This window comes from Dendrobates tinctorius, unplaced genomic scaffold (genome assembly GCF_039654945.1).
Source record: "Dendrobates tinctorius isolate UK_male_01 unplaced genomic scaffold, ASM3965494v1 ptg000035l, whole genome shotgun sequence".
Taxonomy (NCBI): domain Eukaryota; kingdom Metazoa; phylum Chordata; class Amphibia; order Anura; family Dendrobatidae; genus Dendrobates; species Dendrobates tinctorius.
Window position 1 is genome coordinate 15,965,978 of NW_027361703.1, and position 13,701 is coordinate 15,979,678.

The 13,701-nt window shown below is 42.3% G+C and overlaps 1 protein-coding gene across 5 annotated transcripts in view; it reads right to left on the bottom strand.

The window, feature by feature from the left end:
- Positions 1 to 13,701, bottom strand: part of DOCK4 (dedicator of cytokinesis 4) — a 505,372-nt gene that overhangs the window by 47,811 nt on the left and 443,860 nt on the right. For 4 of the 5 annotated variants that reach the window (XM_073573297.1, XM_073573296.1, XM_073573295.1 and 1 more), the window contains 4 exons: positions 13,037 to 13,213; positions 5,479 to 5,562; positions 4,528 to 4,647; positions 4,089 to 4,210 (listed from right to left, as the gene is read on the bottom strand). In XM_073573297.1, coding sequence (XP_073429398.1) covers positions 4,089 to 4,210; positions 4,528 to 4,647; positions 5,479 to 5,562; positions 13,037 to 13,213 — 503 coding nt within the window. The remainder of the gene's footprint in view (positions 1 to 4,088; positions 4,211 to 4,527; positions 4,648 to 5,478; positions 5,563 to 13,036; positions 13,214 to 13,701) is intronic. The other variant, XM_073573298.1, reaches the window with a different exon arrangement.

Below are 13,701 nucleotides of genomic sequence, written 5' to 3' on the forward strand. Positions count from 1 at the left end.
TCAGCCAATGAGCGGTGCCGCGCAGCTTTGGCAGGGGATTTGAATCCCCCCGCCCGCTGAGCCAATGAGCGGTGCAGTGCTGGATTTGAATCCCCTGCCAAAGCCGCAAGGCATGGTCCCTCACCCCCCCCTTTCCTGGTATGCATGGCCCTCTCACCCCCCTTTCCTGATATGCATGGTCCCCTCACCCCTATTAAACTGAACACATACAAAAAAAAAAAAAAAAATTTATACTCACCTTTTTCCCTGTGCTCCAGCTCTGTCCCGTTCTGCCGGGGGGGAGGAGCACCGGAGTACGCGCATGCCCATACCGCAATGTCCGGCGCCATATTGCTGAAGGCACACTGCAAATGTGTCTTCAGTAAAATGGCGCCGGACAGTGCTATGCGCATGCGCGATTCCGACACCACACTCCTGCCCCGGTTTCCGGTGAGAAGAGAAGTGTCGCAGCAACGCTCCTACCGGTCAGGTAAGTATGTAAGTAATTAATCCACCGTCCCGCCGACTGAGCGGTGCCGCACGGGATTTGAATCCCCCGCCAAACCTCAGCCGGCTCAGCCAATAAGCGGAGCCGCGCGGCTTTGAATCCCGCGCCGCTCATTGGCTGAGGCCAGGGGTGTGGCTTGGCAGGGGATTCAAATCCCACGCAGAAACGCTCATTGGCTAAGCCAGCGGGGGATATGAATCCCAGCCACCATACCGGAATACACATAACTTGGGTGCAGTGGCATAACCACAAAGTTAAGGGCCTCGGCGCAAACTTTCAAATGCCCCCCCCACCCGTGCCAAAATACACGCACATCTCCGCTCCATCCACCTCGTATGCATGCGGCTCCGCTCCGTATACCTCATCCACACGCGGCTCCGCTCCGTACACTTCGTCCACACGCGGCTCCGCTCCGTACACCTCATACACACGCGGCTCCGCTCCGTACACCTCGTACACACACGGCTCCATGCCGTACACCTTGTACACACGCAGCTCTGCTACATCCACCCTGTAAACCCCTCCTGACCCCACACAAACTTCCCCTCATCCAGCACCATGACAACTAGCACAGCAGAGTCCTGCACATAATGAGGCCCCGATCATGTGACCCTTGACTCCTCCCCTTCTGTGACCTCATCACAGGTCCTGTGCGCACAGAGCAGCCAGCGTCAGGCCAAATGCAGCCAGGCAGCCGCACAGCCAATGAGCGGCTGCAGCTCCGCGATCGGACCCTTAACACTCCGGGCCCCTACGACAGCTGAGATCGTGGTAGATAGCCCCTGCTTGGGTGTTCCAATATGGCGGTCAGCTCTGTCACAGCTTCCGGCCGTGGTGGATTGTGGGATAGCGACATAATCGCCAGAAGCTGTGACAGAGCCGATTGGCAATTATATAGTAGATTCCTACTTTTGCATTCCCAATGAGTAAACTGAGCTCCATTATTGATAATGCTTCCACTGCATACATCCAGTGTCACATGTACAGTATATAATTTTGGACCAGTCGCTTGAGGGTCCATACTGCTGTGCAAGATGTGTGCTCATTGAGTATTTATAAATGCAGATACTGGTTTTAAAAGATCAACACAGAGATTCAGTGACAAAATGAAAACAAATTTTCTGGGATTGATATGGGACAGGATGGCAGCAAAGAGCTGCAGGAAAATGAGGCAGCTAACTGGGTGATAGTTATAAGGCGGGGTACACAGAAAAGTGTTAGGAAAGCTACTCTTGATGTGGTACACCACAGAAAGTTTGCTAAATTGGCAGATAAAGGGGTTATCAGTAGGGTGGATAACTGATGCAGCAAGAAAAGTCCTCTAAAAGCCAGGAGAATTTTAGCTCCAGTGAGGAGGAAAATAGGAGCACAAAACAGGTCAGACAGGTACTGGTAGTGGGGAATTAAACTGTTAGGTAAACAAAAGGGGCAATTATTCACAAAGACCAAGATCGTCCAACAGTGTGTTGTCATCCTGGTGGTCCTGTTCAACACATCGCATATCGGGTTGACTTATTAATAGGAAGGGCTGATGAGGGCCCAGTGGTCATGGCGCGTATTGGCACCAATGACAAATAAAGATGGATGGTTCTTAAAAATGGATTTCAGGGATTTAGGCAATAAGCTTAAATCACTAAAATGATACCTGCAGCAAGTGCTACACCAGAGAAGCAATGGGCGATTAGGGGGATATGGGAGGTAAAGAAATGGCTCAGGAATTGATGTAGGAAGGAGGGATTTGGGTTCTTAGAGAACTGGGCCAACTTCTCTGTTGGCTACAATTTCTATGATAGGGATGGGCTACACCTCAATGGGGAGTGTGAAGTTTTACTGGGGGAAAGAATGGCTAGAAAGATAGAAGTGTTTAAACTAGGACCTGGGTGGGGGATAGAAATGCACAGGGGATGGGAAATTAGTGAAGCTAGTCACCTGGGCCTAGGATATAAAGGATGGGGTAGACTGGGGGAAGTGGTCTAGAACAGTTAATACAGAGAGGAGGAAGAGAGAGATAGAAAAATATACTGATATCAGAAGCCTCACCAACAAGATGAACAAACTGAAATGAATAACGTATTGATTGTGAAGGTGTGAAGGTGTTAAAGCAAGAGGGTAGTGACGGGTCATTAAATAATTGTAGAAAAAAATTGTAAAAAAAAAAAATCAAGGCAGCAAAGATTGAAACAAAGAGGCTTTCTTGCCAAAGAAGGTACAAATTAGCCAAAAATATTCTTCAACTACATAAACAATAAAAAAATAAAAAATGGTCGTGTTGGCCACTCAAAAATAATCTGGGAGAAATGGTGGAAGAGAAGGAAGGAAAGCCTAATCTACTCAACACCTTCTTCTCTACAGTAGTTACACAATAAAACCCCCAGACGATGATATGACCAGGGATACCATAAATTCTCCAGTAAATCTCACCTGCCTAAACTGACAGGAAGTACGGCACCGCCTCAAAACACTAAAGCAGAAAAATCATTGGGTCTGGATTTACGCACGCGATGTGAAGATTCACAAGTCTGCAGTCACATAAGTTGAATGCAGACTTTAGTGATAAACAAAATCAACCCCTTTAAGGGTTTTTTAAGAGCTGTTATCCCAGAATATCTCAATAACCTCATATTTAGAGATGAGCATATTTGTTCGAATTCCGTTCCGAAAATGATCGGAATTGAATGTTTTTGCAATATTTGTCGAACACAGCTGAATGTCATTAGAGTCAATGGGAGTAGAAATTACCGAATTTGTTTGGAACCGATCATAAGACATACATTCAGCACGAATAGTGTTTGAATATGGTCCGAATATGTCAAAATCAGATTCAGGGCCAAAATTCGAACAAATGGAACACACTCTTATTAGTCATCAGTGGGCTTCAGCAGGGGTCAGTATTGTACCCTCTTTTTAAAATATATATTAATGACCTAGTTGAGCGTATACACAGTAGAATTGAAATATTTGCAGATGATATCAAGTTCTGCAAGGTAATAAGCACATAGGTGGATAATATTATACAGGTATTTATATAAGCTGGAGTCTTGGGTGGAGTAATGGCAATTGAAGTTTAATGTAAATAAATGTAAGGTCAGTCACTTGGGTTGAGGAAATAAAATGTAAAATGATGTGGAGTCAAGAAGGACTTTCTCTCCTGATATGGGTCAATTGGCATCTGCCTAGTGTGCTTTTTTGCTTTCCTCTGGATCAACATGTTACTTTAGGTTAGATATCTACCTTCATGGATTTAGGTGTTCTTTTAACCTTAAAACTATGAAACGAACATGATAAGAGAAGTGATCCTGTAGCAATTTCCAGTCAGATCCTTTTTGCTTGTGTGTTGCCATTAAAGATAGTGATGACCTGACACCTATAGACTATATTTGATTACCTACATGTGAAGCCTCCCAAAAAAAAGTATTTGAAACATTTTATTTTTGTGCATTCTAGGTTAACCATTTTTTATTTTGCGTAACAAACTATATCCCTCTTGTACTGTGAAATTTTACTGCAAATGAAATAAAGTTTATATGATGGAGACCCCTGAAATTCATTAAAAAATATCCCTTCTAACGCAATATATCCAATAATATAACATTAATATTACCTTCGTCTTGGTACCACACGAGCAGCATCTGGGCCCATAATAGCTGGTGCTGAGTTTCTAGGGATGCGAGGACTTCCGTTGTGGAAATTAACAGGACTAGGTGGTACACAAGCTGAGAAATCCTGGTAGTCCAATGAAAAGATGTTAGCATCTTTCAGAAGCTCAACAAAGTCATTACCTTATCAGTCAACATCTTCAATAGAAGACTATTTAAAAAAAACCAGCCGCACAGAAAGAGTAGCCTATCAAGCAAACACTAAAACATTGCCGGTGATCACACATCTTGAGTATAGTAAAGCTTTGTCTAGCCACTCGGGAGGATTTTTCAGCCTGTGAGGTAATTAAACCTATTAACCAAAAGATGTCACTGTTGCTTAATGTCTCACCGTTGGAAAAGTAAATGTCACCATCTCTCTATGTATTATGGATACTACTATACCTGAATTCCCAGACTTGATTTCAGTACAAAGAATTGGTCCACCATCTTCTTGTGCAATGGTCTCATATCTTGAGGAACAAACTTCTCATGGACAGCAAGCCCGAATTCTAAAATTTGGGCCTGAAAAATATATGAAGACTGTGTAATTAACATGGTGTACTAGTAGATCACACACTAAAATGTCTTTTCCTCTAGATATGTAGAAATCTATGGAAACTGGAATTTTTTTTTCTTCTCATCATGTCAAGATTTACTACATATGTATTTTTTTACTTTTATTTTACAGGACACAGCAGGCAATCCGATGTTATATATGAACAGGTAATGCAATTGCAAAAACCAAGAAATATTGAATGTTAAAGGGCGGCTGTCATGTTATAACTAGTGATCAGCAAACGTGTTTGGATAAGGTGTCATCCGATCATGCTCATGTGCTAACCGAGGGTCTTCGGCATACTCGAAAAATATGTTCGAATCCCTGCGGTTACATGACTTGCGGTTGTTCCACAGTGGCAACACATGCATGGATTGCCTAACAAACAGGTAACCCCTGCATATGTGATAGAGTTGTCGAACAGCCATGAGACATGCAGGTGCCGAGACTCGAACATATTATTCAAGCATGTCAAAGACACTCAGCACATGAGCATGCTCGGAAAACGCCTCACCTGAGCACATTCACAATGCACTAATTAGGACCATTTTTATATGTTAAAGGCACTGCATAGTGTTTCTGATTGGAGGGGAGTCTGCGTTCTGAGACAGCAATGTTTTGACAGATTGGTGGAGGTCTCAAGCCCTGACCCCCACCGATCAGAAACCCTAGCACCTGTAATATATTAAAAACAGTTGTAAAATAACAGTTAGACTTTATGGTTTGTCCTTCAAGCACCCACCTTGAATTTTATATTTCTCTCCTGACATTGATTTTAATATCTTTCTGCACACTACCTGTTCTAGCATTAGTTCTCTCAGGCGTGAGATCTTCTCTCCATCCTCAGGGTGGTTGAAGATATACTCCTTCACAAAGAATGCCTATAAAAAAGTTAAAAAAACCCATAATGCCTAGGTTATAGTCACAAGCTGTTGATATAATCCAAAACAGCATCAACCCAAGGCTAATAACAGGCTGTTAGATACATACATAAATGTATTTTTTTTTAAATATCTAATCTAATCAAGAAAAATTTGTAGTTGGCCTCTTGTAAAAAGATAACATTTTCAAAGCAAATCAGTTTTGGAATGTATTCATTATACAGGCAAATCTAATAATCACATATATACAGTGGTTTGCAAAAGTATTCACATCCCCTTAGCTTTTTGCTTATTTTGTTACATTACAAGCTGTATTTAACACCTTTCCGACATCGGGCGTAATAATATGCCGATGTCGGACTCCAGCGCTGAGCCCGCACCTTTCTGATATAAATAGCTGACATGTGCCTGCAACAGCTGCGGGTGGAATCGCGATATACCCATGGCTGTTAACTAGTTAAATGCCACTATCAATCTCTGACAGCAGCATTTAACTCTCATGTAATCGCGGGTCACTGATAGGTTGGCATGACAACCAGAGGTCTCCAGCAGACCTCTATGGTTGTTATAGCCAGATTGTTATGAGCGCCGCCCAGTGGTTGGCGCACTTAGCAAGTGAGCATTTCTGCTACATACAGGCGATCTGGTCATCATCTGTATGTAGCAAAGCCGATCAGACAACTGCAGCTTCTAGTCTCCCATGGAAACTATTGAAGCATGTAAAAAGTAAAAGTTCAAATCACCCCTCTTTCGCCACATTCAAAATAAAACAATAAAAAATCAAACATACACATATTTGGTATTGCCGCGTTCAGAATCTCCCGATCTATCAACATATAAAAAGAGTTAAACGGCATAACGAGAAAAAAGTCAAAACGCCAGAATTACATTTTTTTGGTTGCACAACATTGCATTAAAATGCAATAACGGGCGATCAAAAGATCATATCTGCACCAAAATGGTGTCATTAAAAATGGCAGCTCTTCATGCAAAAAATAAGCCCTCACCCAACACAAGATCACGAAAAATGGCTACGGGTATTGGAAAATGGCGCAAATTATTATTTTTTTTCTTTTAGCAAACTTTGGAAAAAATTTTCACCACTTAAAAATAAAAAAAAGCCTAGACATGTTTGGTGTCTATAAACTCGTAATGGCCTGGAGAATCATTATGGCAGTTCAGTTTTACCATTTAGTGAACATGGTAAAAAAAAAAAACCACACAAAAAACAACTGTGGGATTGCACTTTCTTTTGCAATCAATTTCACAGCACTTGGAATTTTTTTGCAGTACACGATATGTTAAAAGCAATGGTGCCATTCAAAAGTACAACTCATCCCGCAAAAAAAAAAAGGCCTCACATGGCCATTTTGACCAAAAAATAAAAAAAGTAATGGCTCTGGGAAGAAGGGGAAATACATCTGATCATTAAGGGGTTAAATATTTTTGTAATTCGATTTATATGTGATACATCAGCACAAAATAGTCTAAGTTGGTCAAGTGATAAAAATATAGGAACAAATTAAATTTATAATACCAAATAACTATAAATTGGCATGTGCATATGTATTCACCTCTTTTGCAGTGAAGCCCCTATACATTTCTGGTGCAAGCAATTACCTTCATAAGTCATATGCTTAGTGAAAGGAAGCCCACCTGTGTGCAGTCTGTGTCACATGGTCTGTCAGTACATACTCACCTTTTCTGAAAGGCCACAGAGGCTGCACCATCATTAAAGCAAGAGGCACCACTAACCAGACGCCACCATGAAAAGCAACGAGATCTCCAAACAAGTCAGGGACAAAGATGTTGAGAAGTACAAGTCAGGGTTGGATTATAAAAAAAATTAAATAAATATATATATATATATATATATATATATATATATATATATATATATATGCGCAGTGGGTAAGGAAAGTATTCAGATGCCTTTAAATTTTTTACTCTGTTTCATTGCATCCAATCTACCACGATGGCTGGATGGATGGCTGGATGTCCAGGGAAGACTTCTGGTGGTCCCAAACTTCTTCCATTTAAGGATTATGGAGGCCACTGTGCTCTTAGGAACCTTGAGTCCTGCAGAAATTATTTTGTAACCTTGGCCAGATCTGTGTCTTTCCACAATTCTGTCTCTGAGCTCCTTGGCCAGTTCCTTTGACCTCATGATTCTCATTTGGTCTGACATGCACTGTGAGCTGTCTGTGAGGTGTGTGCCTTTACAAATCAAGTCCTATCAGTTTATTTAAACACACCTGGACTCGAATGAAGTAGAACCATCTCAAGGAGGATCACAAGGAAATGGACAGCATGTGACTTAAATATGAGTGTCTGAGCAAAAGGTCTGAATACTTAGGACCATGTGATATATCAATTTTTCTTTTTTAATAAAATTTGAAAAAATTTATAGATTTCTGTTTTTTTATCAGTCAAGATGAGGTGTAGAGTGTACAATAATGAGAAAGAAAATGAACATTTTTTGAATTTACCAAACGGCTGCAATGAAACTAAAAGTGAAAAATTTTAAGGGGTCTGAATACTTTCCGTACCCAGTGTGTGTGTGTGTATATATATATATATATATATCCACAATGCACTTTCCAGGTCATCACCCCAGTTCCATCACTCTCATTCCCTTCTTTTGAGGTCCATACCATCAGGCTCTTCCGTCCCCTCTCCCTCAGAGTAGCGGTCATATACCAGCCCCCAGGCTCAACCACCTACTTCCTTGACCACTTTTCAGCCTGGCTGCCGCACTTCATATCCTCAGAACTACCAACTCATATCCTGGGAGACTTCAACATCCCCATTAACAGCCCTACTTCCACACCTGCATCGCAGCTTCTATCACTAACCACCTCTCTCGGCCTCTCACAGCTCTCACCCTCTGCGACACACAAAAACGGTAACACTCTTGACATGGTCCTTGTCCGGCTTTGCTCAATGTCCTACTTAAATAACTCACCGCTTCCCCTCTCTGACCACAACATTCTCTCCTTCACGCTCACAAATCCTCACCCACCCCAGCACACTCCTACCTATTACACATTCAGAAATCTACAAGCCATTAACTCTCAAACACTTTCAGACTCTCTACAATCTTCCCTGTCCCCAATCTCCTCTTTTTCCTGTCCTGATCTGGCTGTTCATCACTACAACAACAATCTTACAACCACCCTTGACCAGGTAGCGCCCCTCACCCTCAGAACCTCCAAACACAGAGTAAAACAGCCCTGGCTCACATCGCAAACTCAATTTCTCCAAAGATGCTCTAGGAGTTCTGAACGCTGATGGAGAAAAACCTGCACACCAGAAGACTTCATCCACTTCAAATTTATGCTAAGAACCTACAACTCTGCCCTTCACCTCGCCAAACAGATCTACTTCACCACCCTGATCTCCTCACTAGCCTACAACCCCAAGAAACTTTTTGACACCTTTCAGTCCCTCCTCAGGCCAAAAGCACAAGCGCCTATCTCAGACATTTGTGCAAATGACCTGGCCTCCCATTTTATATAGAAAATAGATAATATCCATCAGGAAATCCGCTCCCAACCACCAAGTGCTGTGACTCACATCCCTTCCTGCATCTCCCCTGGCTCACTTTCCACATTTGATCCCATCACAGAAGAAGTCTCCAGACTCCTCTCTTCTTCTCGCCCAACTACATGCACTACCGACCCCATTCTCTCACAACTCCTCCAGTCTCTTTCTCCAGTCATCACAACTCACCTAACTAAAATCTTTAATCTCTTCCTCTCCTCAGGCATTTTCCCATCCTCCTTCAAACACTCTATCATTACTCCATTATTAAAGAAACCTGCTCTCGACCCATCCGGCACAAACAACTACAGACCAGTCTCCAATCTCCCCTTCATCTCTAAACTCTTGGAGCGCCTAGTCTACTGCCGCCTTACCCGTTACCTCACCACTCACTCCCTCCCTCCTAGACCCTTCACAGTCTGGCTTCCGACCCCTACATTCGACTGAAACTGCACTCAAAGTGACCAATGACCTTCTGACAGCAAAATGTAACAGTGAACACTGTCTGCTCATTCTTCTCGACCTTTCTGCAGCTTTCGACACTGTTGACAACAGTCTCCTACTCCATAGGCTACAGTTACTAGGCATTAAGGACACTGCTCTCTCCTGGTTCTCTTCCTATCTCTCTGACTGCTCCTTCAGTGTTTTGTTCGCTGGCTCCACGTCATCTCCTTTTCCTCTCACTGTCGGGGTACCTCAGGGCTCAGTCCTTGGCCCCCTTCTCTTCTCTCTCTACATGGCCCCAATTGGACAGACCATTAGCAGATTTGGCTTTCAGTACCATCTTTATGCTGATGATACACAACTGTATACGTCATCCCCCGACCTTACCCCCGCTGTACTAAAGAACGCCAGTGACTGTCTGTCCGCAGTCTCCAACGTCATGTCCGCTCTCTATCTGAAACTTAACCTCTCAAAAACTGAACAACTTCTGCTCCCGCCATCTACTAACCTCCCTAAATCTGACATTTCCCTCTCCGTGGGTGGCACCATAATAACACCCCGGCAGCAGCCACGCTGTCTGGGTGTTATGTTTGACACCAACCTCTCCTTCACATCCCATATACAATGTCTTGCCCACTCTTGCCGCATACACCTAAAGAACATCTCCAGTATTCGCCCTTTTCTCACCATGGAAACAACAAAAACCCTCACTGTAGCACTGATCCACTCCCGCCTGGATTACTGCAATGCTCTATTAATTGGCCTCCCCGCTACTCGACTTTCCCCTCTCCAGTCCATACTTAATGCAGCAGCCAGGGTCATCTACCTGGCTAACCGGTACTCGGACGCGTCCGCTCTTCGCCAGTCCTTACATTGGCTGCCCATTCATTATAGGGTCCAATTCAAAGTACTTGTTCTCACCCACAAAGCTGTCCACAGTGCGGCACCCCCCTACATCTCCTCCCTCATTTCTATCGACCTAGCCGACCGCTGCGCTCTGCAAAAGACTTTCGACTAACCTCTGCACTAATCCGCACCTCCCACTCCCGACTCCAAGACTTTTCCCGTGCTGTGCCAATCCTCTGGAATGCTCTACCACAAGAAATTAGGACTATCAACACTTTGCACAGTTTTAGGCGCTCTCTCAAAACACATCTATTCAGAGCAGCCTATCACGTTCACTAACCAGTCATTTTATGTGCAAGTGTGAGTATGTAGCCCATTCACTATCTCTGTCCCCCACCTTCTCAAGATGGCTGGACCATCATTGTAAATATATCATTGTAAATATACACCTGTACTTTGTATCTCCCCCACCTCATTGTAGATTGTAAGCTCTCACGAGCAGGGTCGTCTTATTTTACTTGAATTACTGTATTGTTAACATTGTTACTTATGACTTGTGTTTTGAAACTGTTAAACTGTAAAGCGCTGCGGAATATGTTGGCGCTATATAAATAAAGATTATTATATATATATATATATATATATATATATATATATACATACACACACGCACACACACACACACACACACATATATATTTATTATATATATTTAGAACATATATGTATGTATATATATATATACATGCACACACACACACACACATATACATACACTAATCTCAGTGCACCAAAACTCTCAGCCCAGGCAAGGAAGACATTAATCAGGAAGGCAGAGACAGAGACAAAAGGTAACCCTGAAGGAGCTGCAGTGTTCCCAGAAACTGGAGTATCTGTCTATAAGACCACAGTAACCTGTACCCTCCATAGGAGGTGGCCTTTATGGAAGAGTGGGCAGAAAAACGCCTTTACTTACACAAAAAAATTGTGAGGCTCGTTTTGAGTTTGCCGAAAGACATGTGGGAGTCTCCCTAAATGTATGGAGGAAGGTGCTGTGGACATATAAGACCAAAATTGAACTACTTGGCCACCAAGGTAAACACTATGTATGGCGCCAAACCAACACAGCTCATGACCCAACAACATTATCCCCATAGTGAAACACGGTGGTGGCAGGATCATGCTATGGAAATGTTTTTTTGGCAGTATTGACAGGAAAAGTGGTCTGAGTCGAGGGGAAGATGGATGGTGCAAAATACAGGGATATTCTTGAACAAAACCTGTTTCAGTCTGTTAGTGACATGAGACTGGGACGAAGGTTCACCTTCCAACAAGGCAATGCCCCAAAGCCTAATGCTAAAGCAAGTCGAGTGGTTCACGGGAAATGTACAAATGATTTGGAGTGACCTAGTCAAAGCTCAGACATTAATCTAATTGATAATCTGTGGTCAGACTTGAAGATTGCAGTTCACCAGAGGAAAACATCTAACTTGAAGGAGCTAGAGCAGTTTTACCTAGAAGAATGGGCAAAAGCCCACTGGTAAGATGTGGAAAAGGCTTATCCAAACCGACTTGCAGCTGTAATTGCTGCAAAAGGAGACTCCACAAAGTACTGACTTTAGAGGGGTGAACAGCTATGCACACTGAAGTTTTGAAGTTATTTTATCCTGTTTGTTGTTTTCTTTACAATAAAAAGCAAACAATGTTCACAGATGTAGACATGTTCTTTGCATGAACTTATCCAAAAGAACAGTGAAATTCCAGATTGTGAGATAGCAAAAAAACAAAAACTGACAAAGGGTGAATACTTTCACAAGCCACTGTACAAAGATGGTCAGCGACCATGGAGATTGTTAAGGTTTTCTTTTGTTATTTTATAAGAGTTTCAGCTTTTATTTAAGGGGTACTCCAATCTCTGCCTTAAATGGAAAAATCTGTCTATGTTGTTACCACAAGTGGTCACAGCTACAAAAACAAAGTTGGCTGACCTGTTTCGTTAACTCAGAGGTGAAAGTTATAGAAACAGTGTGTGAGATACAGAGTGAGATTAAGGATTTTGGCAGCCATGGCTGAGATGGTAATAACTTGTGAAACTACAAATAAGTGTAAACTCATATCTGCTTATTGGAGCTGCCAACTGTGTGGAAGAAAAGTACACAATCAAGTTCTTATAATGTTGTCTAATGATATCTTCTACATTTGTACAAAGCATAAGAAAAATAAGTTGTCCTAAGCGTCATGGCCTCAAAGCAGACACAAGTCATGGTGATGCCCAGGCTACGTATATTCTGGGAAACTGTGAATATCTGTCAGAAATTTGCAATACGGAAGTGGCCCTGGATACCTTATCACAAGTTTTTCTGTGATATTGCTTCACTTGTCAGTACTTGTAGAGGCAAAATGGCCATTGCTAGCATTCTCATTATTGTCCGGAATATTCATTTATTAATTATAATGTAAACTTTGTTGTCAACTGCGGTTCCCACTCCTCGTTGTTGGAAGAGGAATGTTTATGGGTTTACAACCCATGAAAAGAGAATCTTTGAATGAAAGGAAATTTGAAGTATTCTCTGAAATGCAGGATCCAATGGCTTGAGAAATTTGGGCTTTGAATTAAACAAACTAAATTACTTTATCTTACCTCTTGATACCTTGAAACTCCGCCATTAACTGCAGCATCGATAACCCCATTCAGGCACATTGTCAGAGGGTTTATATTTTGCATCTGCCGTGTCTGACACTGACTAATTAGAGTTCTAAGTTGCTGATTCTTATTTTCTAAAACTTCGATTGCATTTTCAAGTGGGCTCATCTCCGCCTAAGAAAATAGGAAAAAATAGGAAAAAACCTTAACAAATAAAACACAATAGTAAGTCTGAAAAAAAAAAAAAAAGAGCACTGAAAAAGCGACAAACTTAAACCAGTGGTTCATCTTGAATGATAAATTTGGAGCACTCTAAGACACTCTTCTACTGGTTGTGTCATGATCCAGGTTGGATTATGACAGATAAATGCACTAGTAACCTTTTTTTTCCTTGAAGCCTTTGGCTTTAAGGTAGTTTTGCCCCCCGGTGGCCGGTAGGGTCATTGCACTCTGGTTTCTTTAGTTTAGTGCACGTGATTATCACTAACAGGTGTGATTGCTCTGGTTTAACTATATAGGTGTGTCTTGTTCTCTCACTCACTGTTGGTGATATTGCTGATTTCCAACCAAGTCTGGTGGAGGAAGGAACTACTGAGAGGAGTTCCTTGCAGCTCAGGCAGAGTTCTCGTGTAGTAGCTTCAGGTGGAAGCTGAATTCTGGTG